Source organism: Momordica charantia, unplaced genomic scaffold, assembly GCF_013281855.1.
Source record: "Momordica charantia cultivar OHB3-1 unplaced genomic scaffold, Mcharantia_2.0 BLBB01000101.1, whole genome shotgun sequence".
Classification (NCBI taxonomy): Eukaryota; Viridiplantae; Streptophyta; class Magnoliopsida; order Cucurbitales; family Cucurbitaceae; genus Momordica; species Momordica charantia.
In genome coordinates, this window is record NW_028275257.1 from 16,702 (window position 1) to 36,159 (window position 19,458).

General features: G+C 36.3%; 2 protein-coding genes and 1 pseudogene across 3 annotated transcripts; all 3 read right to left on the reverse strand.

Moving 5' to 3' along the window:
• Nucleotides 1-337: 337 nt before the first annotated feature.
• LOC148207710 (CBS domain-containing protein CBSX5-like) lies at nucleotides 338-2,710 on the reverse strand (annotated as a pseudogene). Its single transcript, XR_015787710.1, has 2 exons — nucleotides 2,122-2,710; nucleotides 338-1,991 (listed from the first exon to the last, which is right to left on the reverse strand). The product of XR_015787710.1 is annotated as a CBS domain-containing protein CBSX5-like (transcript).
• Nucleotides 2,711-5,274: 2,564 nt separating this feature from the next.
• LOC111010780 (uncharacterized) lies at nucleotides 5,275-11,462 on the reverse strand. Its single transcript, XM_088118329.1, has 12 exons — nucleotides 11,068-11,462; nucleotides 10,877-10,961; nucleotides 10,639-10,769; nucleotides 10,433-10,535; nucleotides 10,225-10,239; nucleotides 9,400-9,533; nucleotides 9,065-9,263; nucleotides 8,186-8,255; nucleotides 7,854-7,975; nucleotides 7,481-7,525; nucleotides 6,885-6,986; nucleotides 5,275-5,814 (listed from the first exon to the last, which is right to left on the reverse strand). Exons 1-12 carry the CDS (start codon nucleotides 11,349-11,351, stop codon nucleotides 5,794-5,796), a joined length of 1,311 nt encoding a protein of 436 aa, XP_087974455.1. The 5' UTR covers nucleotides 11,352-11,462; the 3' UTR covers nucleotides 5,275-5,793.
• Nucleotides 11,463-12,410: 948 nt separating this feature from the next.
• Nucleotides 12,411-19,449, reverse strand: LOC148207711 (mediator of RNA polymerase II transcription subunit 16-like; the record flags this gene model as incomplete). The annotated part of the gene is given in 14 exon segments (XM_088118328.1): nucleotides 12,411-12,842; nucleotides 13,467-13,925; nucleotides 14,300-14,677; nucleotides 14,790-14,966; nucleotides 15,465-15,778; nucleotides 15,781-15,856; nucleotides 15,859-15,980; nucleotides 16,242-16,413; nucleotides 17,011-17,247; nucleotides 18,706-18,788; nucleotides 18,914-18,993; nucleotides 19,127-19,256; nucleotides 19,259-19,415; nucleotides 19,417-19,449. Coding segments are annotated over 13 exon segments (2,106 nt in total), but the record flags the coding sequence as incomplete, so codon positions are not given.
• Nucleotides 19,450-19,458: the final 9 nt, after the last annotated feature.

The following is a 19,458-nucleotide window of genomic DNA, read 5'->3' on the forward strand; positions in this document are numbered from 1 at the left end:
ATCAATCAAAAAAAAAATTCTAAAAAAGCATAGCATAATTCATATGTATTTTTAAGAGGTTGCTAAAAAAAATCAAAAATGTTTTTGGTGATACTTTTAAGAAGATATTTAAATTTTCATATTTATTTTTGTAGAGAAAATTTCATATTTATTTGATGCCACTTAATATAAATTTTACATTTTTAGACATAAATTCTACATTTTTAACACCTTCCACGATACCATAATATTAAAAATGATGTAGTCTCCTTTACGAGAAAAAAATGATGCAGAGTTAAAATTTTGATAATCTTTGCTGGAAAAAAAAATATATATATATATATATATATCTATATTGTTACCTGTATATCAAAGTTTAACAGTACATCAACATTTTAACAGTAAAAAGGTAGGTGATAGCTAATAAGTAATAAGAGAGTAGGCCTTTTTTTTTTTTTTGAATGAATATTAAAGAGAGTAGGTACTCATGAAAATTTCCGCTTATTTTCCAGATTAGTTTTCACACTAATATTTTCTCTCTCTCTCTCTCTCTTTTTTCTAAAAGCCGGGGTAATCCGTAATCGTCTTTTCCAACAGAAAAAAAGTATCGAGAATATACTTAAAATGTGATTCTTCTAATTATATAATGTTTTAGATGTTTTATATCTAACTATTATTTAATTAAAACCTTCAAGTACATACTTTAAAAATGCAATACTTTTAATTATATTTTTAAAAAAATTATATTTCTAGATATGTTTGAATTTATATTTAACTATTATTTGTTGAACTTAGAAAATATAAAATAAATCATCTAATCTACTAACCAAGTTCCACGAATTAGATATTTTCAATTATTCAACTTAGATAAAATCATCCTTTCTTTTTTCAAAATTCTTTATATATTATTTTTTGTTCAAAATAACATAAAAACCCGGCCAATCTAGGCACGGAACTCTCCAAAGAAGTGAAGAACAATCTTAGCTGTTCAAGTTTTTTTTTTTTTTTTTTCCTTCTTTTGGGGTTAAATTGTTACTTCCAGTGATGTTTTTGCCAAATATTCCATCCGTTTCAGATTTCTCCATTGATTTAATTTTAGAATTCTGTTTTATAAATTTTGTGCCTAAACTCCAAAAAACCAAACCATTTCCAGTTCGCGCAGTCATCTCTGAATGTTATCCAATAGACTTCAACCTATCCCGGAAGACGGACAACATAGAAGCGAAGGTGACAATTCCGGCCAGCCCTCCGTCCTCTTCAATGACCCATACATAGCCGACTCGGTGAGCTAAAGCTTGAATCATCACTGCAACCAAAGAGTTCCATGGATAACAGACAATAGCCTCTGACCTCCTCCCTACTCTCGCTGAATACCCACCAATCTTTCCACTTCTACCTGAACCAGAACCAAACTCATCATCTGAAGAAGAGCAGATTGAAGATGATGATGAAGAGGTTGTTGATGATTCTTCCTCGACCCACTCCAGAACAGCTTCTAAGTTTTTTTCCTCCAACCTTTCCTTCACTAATTGTACTAAATCATCCGGGGGGCCCCACAGTCTATGTAAGCCATGAGTTCACCGGCGGTGAGCGTTGCTATTGCCGCCACTACCGTCTCGTCGCAGAAATTGAGCGTGAAGGGCGAAATTTCGCCAATCAAGTTGTCGTCCAAGTCAACAATGGCGACAGAGGATTGGTGAATGAGCGCTTGAGAGATTAGGGGCAGAATAGACAACGCAGACTCGTCGTAGTGGACGGCGAGGACGTTGTTGGTGTCGATTATGTTGAAGGAATTGATAGGGCTGGCTGCGGCATGGCTGAAAAGTCCGATGGAGTTAAGGAGGTAGCGGATTATGTCCTCCGGAGCGAGCCAGCAATATTCTCGGTCGTTATGGAGGGAGGAGATGGAGGATGCCTTCTTAAGGAAGTTTTTCCTCTTGCTCGTGCTCGATTTGATTGGGATAACAAGGTTATGTGCTCCATCGAGTATAAGATCGATCGCCTCCATTAAGCTGAAAATTGCGAAGAAGAAACGTTAACAATCTATCACAGAGCAGCCGTAATTTGTAATTTATGAACAATCGTTTATCATCAGCAATGTAAATTAGATTCAGATTTTCAAGCATATTTTAAGATTCAAACCTGGAATGAGGTTCCAAATGCCTAACGAGTCCAACGTCCTCATGAATCAAACCAGAGATCGGAGATCGAAGCGCAGTCGCCGGTTGCAACAATTCTCTTGTCTGCAGAGAAAACAGATTATATCCACCATGCATACTTTACCAACGCATCGGCAATGTAATTCCGAATTGGCCTTAGAGGAGTGATCGCCACAGCTCCACACGCTGATGTAGCCCTCGTCAATCCTCGTCAAGACCGATAGCGCGTCGGCGACGGTGGCGGAGATGGATATCGATCGAAGCGCAGGTTTTCCAAGGCATAGGTCGGATACCTCGCGGGCTAACAAGCTTACTGCCATGCACGAGCGATTCAGATCTCAGAAATAAGAATCTGACGCAGAGAAGAAAAGCAAGAGAAATTGAATGAGAATCGAAGATGAAGAAAGAGAGCGATCGACGAAGGTACAGAAATGGCGGTTCTGATACAGAGGGAGAAATTCGGGTCGGGTCGAAGGAAGGCAGAGACGGGCGGATCTTCAAATTGAGGGAATTGTTCAATTTATAGGGCGTGGTTTGTGGGTTGTTCGAAAGGTCGCGCACGCGTTTTTGGTTTATCTTTTTTGATCGTTTCAATTCATATAAAGGACAATTCTAAAAAGTAAAAAATAAAGAAATAATTACTTCACTTAAAAATTAAAATTAAAAAATTAAAAACTCCGTCTTTACTAAAATATATGGTTAATTATCTGGAGGTTTCTTGCAAATTAATTCAGCAGTTTTATTTTCCTTTAATAGCTTATTTTTTTTCCTTTTTAATTATAATTTGCCACTTTCCATTCCACGTTTCGGGTAAATTCTTGTTTGGGTGGCGCCTAATGTTGTTGAAATAAAATTTATTTGAAATAATTTCATATTTTTAGTATTTATTTGACTGATTGAGTTAAATTTATTTTTTTAATTTCATCAAACTAAAATTTTTGGTTCCATAAAATTAGTAATATCTATTGGGCCGCCACGTCGCGACGCAACCAACTCCAGGATTCACAGTGAAGTAAAACCATACCTCGAGAATGTTCCTTAATGACCAACCACGTCCACGTCAGGTATCCTCCCTGGTTGACTCCATCACCAATAAAAGAGATAGGATCTCACCTCAATAGGTAAGTAAAAATCTGTCACTCAATAGTCAGATCGTCGAAGGATCTTAGACAAGACATTACATCGAAATCGAGATATGCTGTTGCAAGTTGACTTGTCTAACGACTCCATCAAAGTGGACCAACCAAATTTCAATATTAACAATATCCATGATTTGTAGTTGAGTTTGTGACTCATTGTACTCTCACGACTTGTAAATTTTTTTGTAATTTTTATTAATCTAGTGAGTGTTTATTTTGTTTAAATTTGGGTATTCCAATTTTTATAAGGAATTAATTTTTTAATTGGGATTAAATGGGTGTGAAATTAGGCTTGGGCACGTTTGAATATAACTTCATTAAATAAGAGACATTTATTAGTTGATTTTTAGCTCTATTAGGTCCAGTTGGGTGATGTCAAAAACTTTAAAATTAAGGGCAACTAACATTATAATATGAGCCCAATAAGACCCCTTTTAAGTTTTAACTCAATAAAATTAGAAATGAATATTAGTTTAAACTTGTAATACTTGAATTTTGAAATGGAAAATAAAAAAGATGTTCAAGATTATTTATTGTTCCACTAAAAACTATAATAAGGAGTGTCTTTTTTTAAACCAAGATAAAAATGTTAATATTAATTTAACTCATTTAGTAGTCCAAATATACTAAATCAAATATAACTTAAAAGACAAGCCATGTATAATTTTAAAGGTCAATAATTCAATTATCTATTATCTCTAAATTAAATAAATTCTTCGACCAAAACTAAAATAACTTCTAAGAAAATAATATTTCAAAGAAAAAGCATGAGAAAAAAAAAAGTAGGGTACTAATCCGTGTGTATTATTTAATGATAACGAAATCTACATTATCCGATTGCAAAAAAAGAAAGAAATCTACAAAATCTTTTATTTTAATTGAAAGGATATGTGGTATAATAATGTTATTATAATAACCAAACTAACAAACAGAGAATTTTGAGAAGCCCGTGGGTTCACATCGCAGGCTCAGATTGACTCTGAAAAAAGTGCAATCTGATAAAAGTGGCCGCGTCAGCATTATCGTGAGTAGCACCACAGGGAAAATGAGGTCACGGTTCATTCCCAAATTGTAACGCGTACATACCGTGTATGGAAATTGATCACTGGAATTTGGATATACTCTCATTTATACTCTATTTGTATGGTTGTAGTTTTAGATTAATATGGATAGCCAAATTAAATATAGTTCAACGATAATTGACATGTAACTCAAACCATGAGGTTGTGAGTTCGATCCCCCACCCCATCTCACATGGTGTACTAAAAAAAAAAGAAAAAAAGATTAGTGTGGATTCTGTTGGTATAAGTTTATGATTAATTGATAATCTATGCTCAAATTTGCATGTTATAATGTTACTTACATCTTCCAATCGTATATGAATATCATTCTTCCTACTCAGTCTAGTCTGAAAATTGATCTGACCAAGACTGATGAGCCAAAAGAGCCATGATCTTGAAGGAGCATTTTAAGAATCCCAAATTGGAAAGAAAAATAATTTTACGATAGTTTATAATAAACATAAACTATTCCAATGGAGGATGAGAATTCGAACCTCTGACTTTCTTTATTGAAGATATTTACCTCTTAGATTGACAAATATAGTCCTCGTCCAAGTGAAAATTGCAATCTTAAATCTTTATATTCAGGTTGACAATTACATTATTATTTTCTGTTAATAATGCTTTTTTTTCCTATTTTGCTACCAAAATATGTTTAAGAATTTTTTTTTTCCTACTTATATATTCAAGTCCTCTTTACTTTTACAGTTGTAAACTATCCTCAACACTTCCATACCCAGAAGTAGGAAATTAATTAAATAACCTTACTTCAGACAGAAGAAAAAAACAAACAAAATAGTTATAGATTGATGAGCTATATTTTATGTAAATTCTGATTAAGATCAGATTGCATGATAATCATTTAATGCAATGATTGCAACCCAACAATTACAAGAGTGCCACGAAATTAAAACGTATTGGTCACAGTCATAATCATAATGAAACAATAATCAATGATTGGTTGATACAAATCCATTTGCTGAAGCTGAATTAAGTCAAAATTAGAAATGTGCCCCACTGCCTGTGCCTGCAACTTAAAAAAGAGAATTATTTGGTACGGTACGGCTATATGAACCATATCCGTCTCTTCATAACAAGGAAGGGTCATTTCAATTTTTGTCACCATTTCACTCCTATTCCTCTTTCCCATTTGAAAAAACAAAACCAAGGAGGGCTTCAAGTTAGACAGAATATTACTACCAGTTGCTTCTTTCTGACAACAAGGAACAATTATCTTTGTCAAAATCTACCAAAGAATGAGAATGAAGTAACATAGCATCTGATAAGAGCATCTCTACTGGTGGCGAATGAGTGTCGGCCTTGATCGTTGGTTCCACGAGGTAATTGAATCCGGGAATGATGCAGATCATGGGATGTTTACTTCTCAGTGCGCGCCTTAGACAATGCAGGAAGTGAACCGAGTCTCTATAATTGTGAATCAGTTGAGCTGAGATGTCATTCCAAATCGACATAAATCTGCAACCAAAAATAGATTTCATTTCATGCTAGAGTTTGACAGTGTTATAGTTTAAACAGCGTTCCTCAAACAAAATGAGGAAATGAATCCTACAAGGTTGAATCACCACAATATTAAGCAGCAGTAATCCCACATACATATGAAATTTCAGCACATGCAAGAGGATCTAAGCATTATCTAATGATGAAATGATCCAGAGGTCCACCCAAAGAAGCATGAATATGGTGGCAAGGCATTTCCTAAAAGCATAAAAACAAGAACAAGGATAGGAGATGTACAGTAATATATATCTTTGAAATTTATTTTATATACTTCTGCGCATATTATTTATGCTTTGGAAACATAATGAAATTATGTGATATAAAGATTTAAACATATACTTCTTAAGTTCTACTCTTATCAATTTGATCTATAAGCAAATTTAAATGTCATAAAATAAATCCCAATTCTTTAAGGATGTGAGATTTTAATAAACGGCAGAATAAATTCTAGTGTCCCACAAAATAAAAGATATCTCCTAAATAAAACGGACTTGCAACTCAAACATCATTATTTTCACATAATCCCGTACCACTTCAATGAGCTTTATCAAGTGAAACTTATCTATTTTCCTTTATTTTGTTTCAATAACTTTTTATGTTTTGTGGTTTTATTTATTTTTTAGATCCGTTAGTGTAAATAGTTCTAGAAGTGATTAAAGAACTATATTTTTTAATTTCTTTCCTCGTTGTCTCTACTCAATATGTTCCCCACGTGTCTTAAGTGTGCTTAAATATCCCCAATCCCCCTGCGTGTCCCCCTCTGCAGGTCCAAAATTAATAAAATAAAATGGACACTCAACAATATAATGTTTTCTCAACAAATGTCCAACACCGACACTAGTCAAATAGTATCCATGCTTCCTATTTGACATATAATGCAATTCACTCGGTCTCTTTTACCAAATGAAGGCAATTTCTCAACGTGGTACACCTAACCTTGAATTTGCAAATGTGCCCAAACAAGATTTCTTACATTCACGTGAAAGGCATTCAAAATAACGCTATCAAATAATTAAGAGAATTTAAACCTCTAGATCTGACAAAGGGTAGTCATATGCTTTCTTCTCTCTTGTGTCAAAGACTTTCATGCCTGCGATTCTCTGGACTCCGGGTTTAGTGGCAATGAGGTTCTGGTCGAACAAAGGCAGAAGTCAGATGGTGTCAATAACATGGGGAGTTTCAAGCTTTCTCCTCTCAAAGACACCATTTTTAATGTATGGCTTTCACATTTACTTGATCAAAAAAGAAGAGAACAAGTTACATGTTGTAATTAGAGCTAATGCTAGTTATGATGTACAATAGTGGACTACAACATCAACATGGCAGGACAAAAATATCAACTTTTTTCGCAATGGAATTTCTAAGAAAAAATTGCACGACCAAAGAAAAATACAAAAGGTAGTGTGCACTACACGTCATCAAAACAAGGTCAGAAGCTCACAAGCTACAGTGGAATGGCATAAGGCTATAGTTTGTTTCTATCTCAGCATATTTGCTTTGAACGGTTATATTCTACACATGCATAGATTTGCATAATAAATGAAGAAAACCGTGAACTAATAAAACTAAATCACTTGCAGACTAACTCGTATAACAATTCTTCATATAAATTTGTTATTCATACCAGGTGGAAATCTGTGGAACCATATGGCTCGACTCTTGGTATGACCTGTTGAAAATTTCATGTAAGAAAATCAGAAACATATTTAAAAAATGGATGAATAAATATGTGATACGGAATTCTGGTGTCAACATGTCATCCCTCATCATGCCACAATAGTAAGGAAAAAAAATGAGACAGTATTGATGCAATGCGAAAGTTCCCCTATTTTAGAAACAAAATTCAATACGGAAAAAAAAAACAATTACGTTAGTGGCAAATGTATTGATTTAAGCACACCAAAAAAATTATAGCAGTTTCCAACATACGAATAATCAGAAATGATGAATTCTAATAAAAGGATACAATTTTTCGACTGGATGAATGACAAACATACCATTGTCTGTAGACCATTAACCATGACAACTTTCTCCTCATCTGGACCATTTTGTGTCATCCACACATCAAAAGGGCCCAATTCCCTCTCTATCTGAGTTGTGAGACGCATACGTAACTGGAGAAGCAATGGTTCAATCAATTCCAAAGTATTTCTCTCTTGGAAAGAGATAGTAAAATATGTATCCTCAAGAAATTAAGTGGGACAGCTAAAGATGGGATAGTTGGTCGTAATCACTTCCAACCACCGCTGGAGAATGAGTATTAAATTACTATTGGCCTTTTTAGATGAACTTTTCATGAGAACACAATAACAAAAGAGGAATTACTGTAAAGGCCTCTCCAATCTGATAACATCTGGCATCTCAACAACATGCAACTCAAGCTCCTTGCGAGTAACGTGCTGCAAAACAATATATACAGCCAATAACGGCTAATAAATCTGCAAATCATTCATACAAGGTACAAAGTACCAAACCACAGCATCGATAAAACATATCATATATATACTCAGACTAACAATATAACATACACTTAACAGATGATGTCAACGTCAATTTATTGTGCATTAGAATTTAAAAATGATGAAAGTTAAAATTTTCCAGTCTTTCATTATTTATAGAAAAAACGTTTTCCACTGTCACCTTACTATTAACTACGTTCCAAAATGATTAAAACAAGACTCACAATCATCCATGCGCTGTCAACCATATCTCAGGATCCATCTGAGGCATTTGACAGGGTAACAAAAGTGTAAAGATCCAAGCCAGGTTTTACAAAAATATATGAAATTTTTATATCAAGTGATAAGACAGCCATAAGTAAAATTTCATACATTGCAAAGAAATGAATCTACTCACCCATGGAAATCGTTTCCACAAGATACAGAAAGGATACCAGGATTTTAACATAGTCTAAAACTTAACATTCCATGCACAATCTAACTGAAATATCATCGCAGGAGCAGAAAAGATTTTAACAGCCACATGAAACTACTAGTCTATCATCTTCCTAAAATCATTTCAAATCCAATCTTTCAGCTGAGAAATACTCAAATGTTCATTTTCAACCATAGGCCATCAGTCATCAATTGACCATATTAAGATAAGTCTCCTGCAGAACCCGAGAGGTTGGGTAACCAATAACCAATCAACAAAAGTTCCATATAGATGATTTTCTTTTTAAATTATTCTATGATAATAAGACACTCACAGAACCCAAAATCTGTTGTGTTTGTAGCCGTCCAGGTTCACCCATATTTGTACGCCACGTTATCTGAAGTTTACCGAGAATATTACTTCCCTCAACTTTCAGCGGGGAAGAAGGACCATGTGTTGACAATTTCAATTGATAAAGAAAATTATGGATTCCTCCACCTGACCTGACCAATATAGGGGGCTTGAATACCTCTCTGCCAGCATAAAAAACTTGATAATGAGGGGAAAATGAATAACAAAAAACTCAAACCACGAAATGATAAATTTATGGGCATGAATTAGCACGATCATCAATTTTTTAATACCAGTGAATTGACATATGATCCATACCTTGTAGTAGGTTTATGTTCATCAGAATTTATTATCACTGCATTCCAGTTTGGAGAAGGCTCAAAGTCAACTTGGTCCATAAATAGATTTGATTTTGTATGATTTTCAATGCAAGCTTCTAAGTATGTACTATCCTGAGATAGAAAGTAAACTATCATATGATAGCTTTTAGCAAGGAAGTGCTATCTTTATAAAACTTTCAAACACAGAAAAACTAGAAATCAGAAAGAACAATGGCATAATTTACCACCATTAATACTTTATACAACAAAGATCTAGAATCTAGCACTTATTTAGTTCCCTTGGGGAGGGTTTTCTTGACCCTCCGCCTCTAGGTTGTTCTCTTGCCTCTTTTGTTGGGCTCCTTTTGATATGGAATACAATGTTTATGTTTCTTATAAAAGAAAAATACAACAAAAATCTAAAATCTAGCATAACTATAAAAATCATAACTTAAAATACAACACAAGTCGTCCAACAAAAAATTAATAAATGATATGAAATATATACAAACAATTCCTCCTCACTTGACTTATCATTTAACTTAAACCACAAACTATACAAAAAGACAAAAACCTGCCGAAAAATGAAACCAACATCAGCCACAAATTACCATTTATTTTAGTGTGAATGATGAGGAAAGAAGAACGAGTGTTCAGAGTACTGAGAAAAAACGGATTTCTTTTTTGATGTAAAACAATGTGCTCAAATCGAATTCAAGGATTTGATGCTACGGTATTTAAAAGCAATGTATATAATTTAACTACAACACTTATGAGACATTTTCTAAACTTACATTGACTGCTTTTAGTCAGAAAAACATACCTTCACCACGCGGACCTGCAGATGAAGTAGTTGAAAGAATATCAGGTCTTTCATTCAAAACCAAGAAAAAAGCAACTAAAGCCACTGAAAGCTTTCAAAGAAATTCACCAAAGCTAAAAAATGGCCACTGATTTTTTAGAAAGAAAGCAAAGACGTATCTAAAATAATAGCCGTATGTCATAATTGTAGGATCCGAAGAGCACATTACCTTTGTTCTGACCGAAAGTGGATTTGCAACCATGAACTTGAAAAACTGTGGAAGATATTTACGTTCACCATCGCCATCATTGTACAATGCAGTGCACACTAACCTACAATAACGAGATGAAGCATCATCACATATGCGTATTTAATCAACAAAGAGGTCAATTAGCAGACATAGTCGCCAACATTCAAGATGAAATTGAAGCTTACGTGTGAGCTCCAAGTTCCTTCACATCGTGTTCGACAATGAAGTCATAACGGCCCCCAGCACGAATTGTTTCGACAGGGGATTTTGATGAATCCAAAAGAAGAATCCTCTGCCTCTCCGTTTGAATTTCTGCCTGTACAGAAAGTTCTAAACTAAACTCCCCGTAAACCATAAATCAGAGTGAATGAAGCAGAACCCAAATTCTAAAACTTAAAAGAAAACACTCCCACTGCCGGTGACCTTGATTATAACGTCCCTGACTTCAAAATTGGAGCTATTGTTCACACTGATATAGCTACAGAAAGTCTCGCCCAAGTAAATCGCCCTGGAAGACGGTCACCGTTCATACGCCCAAAAATTAAAGAAAGAAACATACAGATTAGTCCATCCATTGAATGAAAGAAGAGAGGGGTAAAGAAATAGAGAGAGACCCGAATGCTTGGGGGAGTACGAGGAGGCCAGTGAGGCCCATAGCATCAGAGAAGTCATGAAGAAGGAATCTGGAACTATAGCTGAGATCGGAGTCGGAATTATCGGACAACTGAGCTTCTAAGAGACGGGGGAGTTGGTTGGCGGCCTCTGGATCGTCAAAGATGTCCTCGCCGACAACTAAATCGACCGGATCGAGGCGGAGAGGAGGTTCGACTTGAAATGACGGCCTACAAAGCCTCATGACCCTGAAGGCGAGTGAGTGCGATCCCTGGGAACCGCTCATCTTGCTCGTTTTCTCTCACAAACACAGAATTGCAGAGACCGCGAAGAACAGGAGGAGGCAGATGAAGAAGTTGGTTCAGATAAAACTTGCAAATATGTGATTTTCTAAAACTAATTATAAATTTTCCTATAAAAAACGAAAAACGAAACAAAACTCATTATAAATATGTCATTTTTTAAAAATTAATTCCAAATATAGCATTCTTTTTAAACCTAGTAAATCTACGGTTAGCTTAAATAATAGTAGTTCAAGATTCAACCTTCTTCGAAAAATAAATAATGATTCAACCATAATTTTAATATATGATTAATGAATCATTTATTTGAGCTATAAGCATAGCTCAACAGGACATCTATAATCTTCCTCAAAGTTGAAAATTTTCATATTTTCATTTTGCAGATCAACTATGTTAGAGATACAATTTATCTTCCTCGATTGAAAGTCTTCATATTTTCATTTGGGTTGGATTACAATTTCCACTCCATATTATTTATTATATATCATATTTGAAGCTTAAGGAATTCAATTAAATTTCTATAAAAATGAAAAACCCCTTCAAACATCTTGCAAAAACCTCTAAATACTCGTCCAATAAAAACAAATTTACATTAACAGTAAATCTATAATTTTTTTTTAGAGTAGAAATTTGAACTCATTAAAAATAAGTGTTTTGACCAACCGAACTATGCTTAAATTAGATATCAATATTTCATCATAAATTCAAATCTCTTCCAAAGAACTAAATTTATTCTTATGTTAGAAGAATACGTTATGTTTAATTAAAATGTGTTCCTTTTGAGCAGAATAGCTCTAGAGAATTTTTCAAAAAAGAATCAAAAGGCATAACCAAAGATATATGTTCAAAAATTCTGGTTAGAGAATTGCTTCTCCTTGCAAGCTTGCAGCCACAATCTTAAGATAACATACCCTCCCCTCAAGCCCATCAAATGCGACCTCTATAAACTACCTGTGGTCTTAGTCTATATTAGGAAAAAACAAATTTTAGAAAACTTCGTTGGTTCCTACTTTCTCCATTCGTCTCTCTCATTGGGCATACTGTTCTGCGCAAATACTTTTTGCAGAGTGTCCACTTTTTACACGAGTCATGAATAATAATATCAATTGTACAGCTGCAATGTGCAATCTAGGAGCCTTTAGGCTTCCATAATCTATCTCCATTCTCAACTCTATAAAACAATGATCTACCATGTACAAAACTATATAATTCAAGGAAGATGAAGATGAAGATCTACCCTGTACATTTGTCCAATCATGTCCTAATGCCAAGAACGAAATCCTCTGCATGCCCCGCTGCCCACTCTGATGGCAATGAATCTAATAAATATTTTCAACGAAATAACAAAAATTTGCTTGCGTTCTAATCTGGACATCCTTCTCATTATTTGTCACTGTACTGCGCTTTTTTATGTAGGAGTGACACTCGTCGAGCTTCCCACGCAAGAGAATCTCCGGCCTGTAATTAAGAGGTACCTGAAAGGTTGAAGGCCATAAATCACAACATCATACCAGTACAAAATAAAGGGTGGAGGATAAAAAAGGCAAGAATCTGTAAGTGCATCTTCTACAGTTGGTCATTTCTTAGTAATCATAAAATTTTTCATTTGTTCTACAAAGCGGGTTGGCCAGAGAAAACAGAGGGAATGGTAGGTCACGCACACCTCTAAATTGTGTGCGCCATTGGTACAAAAAAACACATTTAGAAGATACACTTAACTATTTCATTTATTTAAAAAAACAGAGCATTGAAGGAATACGGGCCTCCCTGCATCCATATGATTTCCATCTCATAAACTACCTAGCAAAACCGAGAACCATAACCATTCTGCCTCAATCTGCTTACCATGATAAAATAGAACTTACAGGACACGTTCAAATAATGAGGTTCTCTCTCTCTGTCTCTCTCTCTAATGACTATTAATTAGATACTTCATACTTTCCTTTCATTTATCTTCCGGAGTGGAATAAAGGGCTAGAGGACATACAAACTCGTAGCCTAATTTGAATCACAGCGTGGAAAGTTCGAAAAATAAATAGTGAAAAAAATAATTTCAAAACTAGAAAATTCAGAGAATAGAAGGATCGAGTAAAACATACCTTAAGGTGAGTTGGCAAATGCAGTGCCAAACAAGGTGAAGAGGCAGCCCATCCCCTAACTCGTGTAACTGTAGCCATATTCTGATGTAATTTTATGCCAAGTGTAACCGTACACAATTTGATTGCATGAACTTAACCCTTAGTTCAGCATTGAGGAAAAGATTTTGAAAATCTGATCAGATGTAGATGAGAGTCCGCAAAATGATAAATGACACAGCGAATATCACTGGATGGAAGTGAGCATTTGTGATCCTAAAAACAAAGCAGCACTTGTTGAAGCCAGGGCTGTATGTGGCAACTGGCAATGCATAACTATACAACTCGAACCCATGTTCCACCACACATTGGGCATCCATAAGCCCATCGGCTAATCCACCAAGTCTCCCTCTCGTTTTGAGTATTATCGTGAGCAGCACCAGGTGAAGCAAAGGCTGAAGTCTGCCTTAAGCATCTCATGCACTGCATGTCACAAAGTCACAAGATTCAGAATGCATACAACACAAATATCAGCAACGCATAGTCTGGAGAAATAGTCAAATCCCTCCAAATTTAGAGCAAGTAATACACCATCAACATGAGGCCACTAAAATCTAGAAGCATGTTGCAGTAAACTGATATAATTTCAAGGCAACTTATTGCCTTCTGCTTACTTAACACGTTGACGGAATTTGAATGGGTGGAATTAAAAAAGAAATATGTGGGTGATTTTGATAAAATTTTCTTAGTGTTCGACCTAACAATTACCTCTATGCTTTTAAAGAAAAATACTACTCTCTACACTAGAATCATTGAAATAAGTACGGGAAGAGTGTCAAGGAAACTACATATCGAACCTTATACCAAACCCCTTCAAGACCAGTCTTCCAGACAGCAGTCACAACATCTCTACGAGATCCCATTATACCTAGATATGCACCGAGGCCAATGGACGTATTCAAGCCAAAAGCAGCATCTCTTTCTGACATCCGGCGCTTCCTAGGCCACAGACCATTAGCTCCATAATAAACATTGCAATTCTCCAATGAGTTGAGATCAAGTGGGTCTGCCAAATTACTAAGTTTGGGAGTATCGTCTGTGGGACCCAGATCATCTACGTCAGACCAAGGCCCACCATACATATTTCGCCTGTGCCATTCTTCAGCTGGAGGATGGAGTTCTAATTCCCGGAGCAACAGACCAGCAGCATCTGCACCTCTAGGCCGGGGCATATTCTGTATCCATTCGAAGTTTAAAAGAAAGAGTAATTAGTGTGCCTTTTTTTTGGGGGGGGGGGGGGGGGGGGGGGGGGGGGATCTTTCCTTGGCAGGAAGAAACATTAAATACCTGCATATGTGGACCAAGGGATGCTTCCACAACTTCAGGTAATACAGTATAGTTGCCATCGATATAATGCAGACGAACTTGGATATTACTACTCCCAACCTGGGAAACAGGTAATGGATGTGGAAGACCAGCAGTACGGCGGCAGAGATCCATAAGTATGAGGAAAAGGACTTTCACCTGCAGAGTAAAAGTAAAAGCAGTTCATGCCTCCATGTTTTTTTTAAACAAAATACGAACTTTTCATCTATGAAATGGAAAGGAACAAAAATTGTTCAAGGATACAAACTCTCTGGAGTGAAAGGCAAGCATAAAAATATAAAGATACAAATAACAGAAACTAAAAGACCAGTACAGAAGCTAAGTAACCACAAATAAAAGCATCCCAATTGTTAAATATAAGAGCAGGAGTAATGTGAGAATGACTCAGAATGTCTAAATTTTTAACCAAGAATCCCTACATTTTTTATAAAATCTTGAATTCGTCTAATTAAGTTCATACCATATTAGGTTCTATTTTCCTTCCAAATAAAATTAATTCACCCAAAAGCTCATACCATGAATTGTAAATATAACAAGATATGCTCGGGCAAACTAGGAATTATCCCAAGTTGGCCTAACAAGGAGGAAAGGAATAGATAATCTGTAACAAAACTTGGAAAAAGTAACTTGTTCTACCTCCTCAAAAGTATATCCTTGACCAGCATTTCCTGTACCTATTCTTGACCTACCAGCAAGCCCTTCTTCGGCTCCTTTAGCTCCAGTTACGAGCTGACCAGCTCGGGCTATTTGACTTTCTTCAGGCTTGACTATGTTTGGCACTGGCTTGGCAGAATTGGAGCTGATCTCCTCCACTTTCCCAGGAATAGCAGATTGAGGTTTTGTATCAGCATTTCTTTGTGAATTACCAACAAAACGGGGAAGCTGTGCTCGGCGAAAGAAAAAACAGAAGAGCAAAAGTTGGCATAATCTGTGTAAGAAATGGCAGTCCCAATAAGCCGAACAGCTGGTGTTCCAGGAAAAGTTCCAGTGTTGATACTTATTGGCATAAAGGTAGATGAACCACTAATGTGGTTTGTGGTTTGTGTTGAATGGATACTCCATCAGTTGTGCTACTGATCTTAGCAATTGCACCTTGTACCCAAGCCTGCATCTGGGTGCTTCCTGTAGAACTTGTTGTACCACCTTGAGCACCTGGAAACATGAGACAAAATTTTAAATTACATGAGGACTAGATTCACCTCCATTCTCGAGTGAAGCAGCCTAGGAGTTTCCTAGGCATCAATTCCACAAGTTCCAAGAAAATGAATCATCTTAAAGCTGCTAGTTTTTTTCTTTAAAACAAGAAACAAGCAGTTCATTGAAATCTAAAATGTTGAATATTTTTGTTATTGGAAAATAAATACATAAATCTTTTTTTCAACAATTCAGAGTAAGGAAACAGAGCAGACTGACCCTGACTTGTTGCAGGAGATGCAGAACTTTGAGTAGGACTAGCCACCATATTACGGTTGCTACCAGTTCCAGCAGTAACAGCATGACTTGCCAAAGTGCGGCAGAAACTTGCATACCGTCGCAAACGTGTGATGAAATGTGAAGCAAGATCAAGAACAGCATCAACATAAGCCTGCATCAGTTTGCAACCCTCAAAATAAGAGCAAGAGATATGATTCTGATTAATTCTAAAACTAAAAAAGAAAATGAGAGAGACAAATAACTGTGAGGTATCTTCCTCACTATTCTTGATATTCAAAAACAGAAGTGCCCGTAGGCTTACAGACCAGCCAATTCGAGAGGGCTGGGTTCTCTCCTAATAGCCAATGCTACTACTTACACCAAAAGCAAAAAGCTGCCCTCCCTAATCCCGAGGGGTCCCTTATATACCTTCCACTACGCCCCCTTGTACTTCCCTATCCTAACTAACTTTGAGTGACAACTTCCCAAAACACCCTCCCCATACAACTTTCTCCTCAATTTCCCTTCCTACCCCTCATTGCATACGAGTACACAATTGGTGGCCTAACAATAACTCATGCCCAAAAGTCAATTGTCATTAGAAGCTATAGCACCCTTATCAGCTTAAAAGTGGCTAGGCATATTAGGAAGCCATTATAGTGAAATCCCAAAGAACTTCACAAGTTCTTATGAATGCATCAACACCACGGCCTCTTTACTGAAATAAATAAATTTATTAAGACCAATTTTGAAGCCAGACAAACCGAACCTGAATGCTGGGAATCAGGGCTGGTTCTACAGCCATTGTCTCAGGATCAATGCCAGATAATGTTTCACCAGATGCATGCCATGGCTCGGATATTAAAGCAGATGGGTTTATTAAAGCAGATTCAATTCCTTTACCCAGCATATCCAGCAATAACCTTGCTTGCATATCTAGAACCATTGCCCTGACTTCTTGGGCATTTGTGCCTTCCAGTAATCTGCACTTTATCCGGTCTAAGCTCTGTATTGTACAGAAGATCAAGAAAAAAAAATGAAAAGCACGTAGGAAGTTAAGAAAACAAGTCACAATTCCCTACAATATGATTAACTAGAACTCAGAGCATAAGAAGGTCACTGTAAAAATTTTTAATAAGAAAAACAACTCCATTACTGATTAAATATACAAAATGGCTTTGGAAATAAGCACTCCAGCTGAGACGCGAGATATATAGCATCGAAAGAATGATTACGAAGAAACAAAAACCTTAGGCACCAAGAAGAAGAAATAAAGAAATGTCTTCTCACTACTGATCAAAGTTCCTGAAGGTAGGTAACATTGAAGAATCATTTGAAAGCATCAATACATAAAATGTTGGCTTTTACCCTTAAGCTATGACCACAAAGATCTAAGAGAAGTCATTCCCTCACATTTCTGGGACAGGATGGGGATAATTTAAAATGCACAACAGATTGCAAAAAAAGGTCTTTAGCTACTAGGTAGACAAGAAGCAGGTGATCTTTCCTCAAAAAGCTTTCTTAAATAGCAACCAGTTGTGTTGGAGGGACAAACAAGGATACCTTTGTAGCACTTTGCCATTAATACTTATCCCACCTAAATAGAGAGCCCATCGAGACACCTTACATTTCTTAGGAGTTCCACAAAATTTTATAGAAAGCCAACCAAACAACTTGAGGACCTTGTGAAAGAGAGGGAAACAATGACCTTTGAAATCGAGGCGAAGAGAACCCTGATATTTCAAGAAGCTAATATCTAGCATCACTAGCTTGAGAGAAAAGGAACCTGAAGACCCTAAGAGAAAAGAAGCATCTTGTAAAGAGGATTGACCAGAAGCTCAAGGAAGCACACCAGAATCCCTTCATTGTTATCTTGTTATCCATGGTCAAGTAAAAAGGCCAAATAAACTTCTCCAGGGAACCACTATCATTCACTGCAATCTAAAATTTCTAGAAAAAAGGTTCTCGAGCTTAAAATACCACATGAATGACTACAAGAACTAGAGGGAGAGCACAAGATGGGGACCATCCACCCCTCCTTTATGGCAAAGTTACTCACCATAACTTTCTTCCATGGCATTCCTCCTTAGTAAAACACCGAAACCACGTAGCCAACGAAACTTTAATTCAAAGCATTTTTCAATCAACAGGATAAACTTATATCTGATGTAATCTCTTATTGAAAATCATCCCACAACTTATGGTAATGAATTACCAGAATAAGCCAGAAAATGACGTCAACACAGTACATAACCTCCAATCTAACGGAAGAGAGAGAAGAATAAACACAAATAAAGGATTCATAAGGTAGCCTAAATTGAGAAATAAAAACCTCCATAAATGCAGTGAAATGACAAAAAAAATAACATGTACTCTAAGATCTGGGTAGCTCCATGTAAAAAGAGTAAGAATAGACTCAAATTGCTTAGAGATTTGGGTGATAACAAAACAAAGGAGAACTTACAGGACCATACTGCTGCCTGTGCTGGCTAGAAGGAAGTGAATGAAAATCTGCATCCAAGACGGCTATAACGCTGTTCGGTGAAACTGAAATGAGACATTCATCAATTAGAGATGGCTTGTAAAAGCTATCATGTTATTGTGACAAGTCTTGACCTCTATCTTGCATTGTTATTTCTGTTGTGACAAACACAAAACTCAATCATTCATACCAATGCCATCTTCAGCAGCACTCTGAGTACAGCCAACGGCATCCCACCAATCAACACCAACTAGAAGGCTCCACCAAAATCTACACTAACACAAAAAATTCACATCAAAACCATGATACATAGAAATATCATCAACACTTCATCTGATATAACAAGCACAGAACATTGTCATTAAAATACAAGAAATGTCAAAGAATGACCACATCAGTTCACCTCTCAGCAATCGCACGCTCCCAGGTTGAAGAGTTTGCCTTCAATTGGTTGCTAGGAGCTGCAGGAGGAAGAACACGAATGATCTTCAACATGGTGCAGTCCTTATTCACATCATGCCAAACAGATGCTGACAGCAGCAGTGTGAAGAAAAAGCAGGGGCAGCAATGGCCGGTCCAACATTGATCTGGTAGTTCTCCACAGGAGCAAAGTTTGGACCAGAGAAAATATGCACTCCACCACATAGAAAAGCAACGGCAATCTCACCACCATGAGCAGAATACACTATTCGAGGCAAGTGTTCTGACATCACTCGGGAGATCAATGGATCAAAA

Excerpts from the sequence above, each read along its gene's own strand:
- LOC111010780 (XM_088118329.1), bottom strand. The coding sequence starts at position 11,351 with ATGAGCGGTTCCCAGGGATCGCACTCACTCGCCTTCAGGGTCATGAGG. Across the intron at positions 10,770-10,876 it reads TCAGGGACGTTATAATCAAG|GCAGAAATTCAAACGGAGAG; the intron begins GTCACCGGCAGT and ends CTTTCTGTACAG. Across the intron at positions 9,264-9,399 it reads GAACATAAACCTACTACAAG|AGAGGTATTCAAGCCCCCTA; the intron begins GTATGGATCATA and ends TTATGCTGGCAG.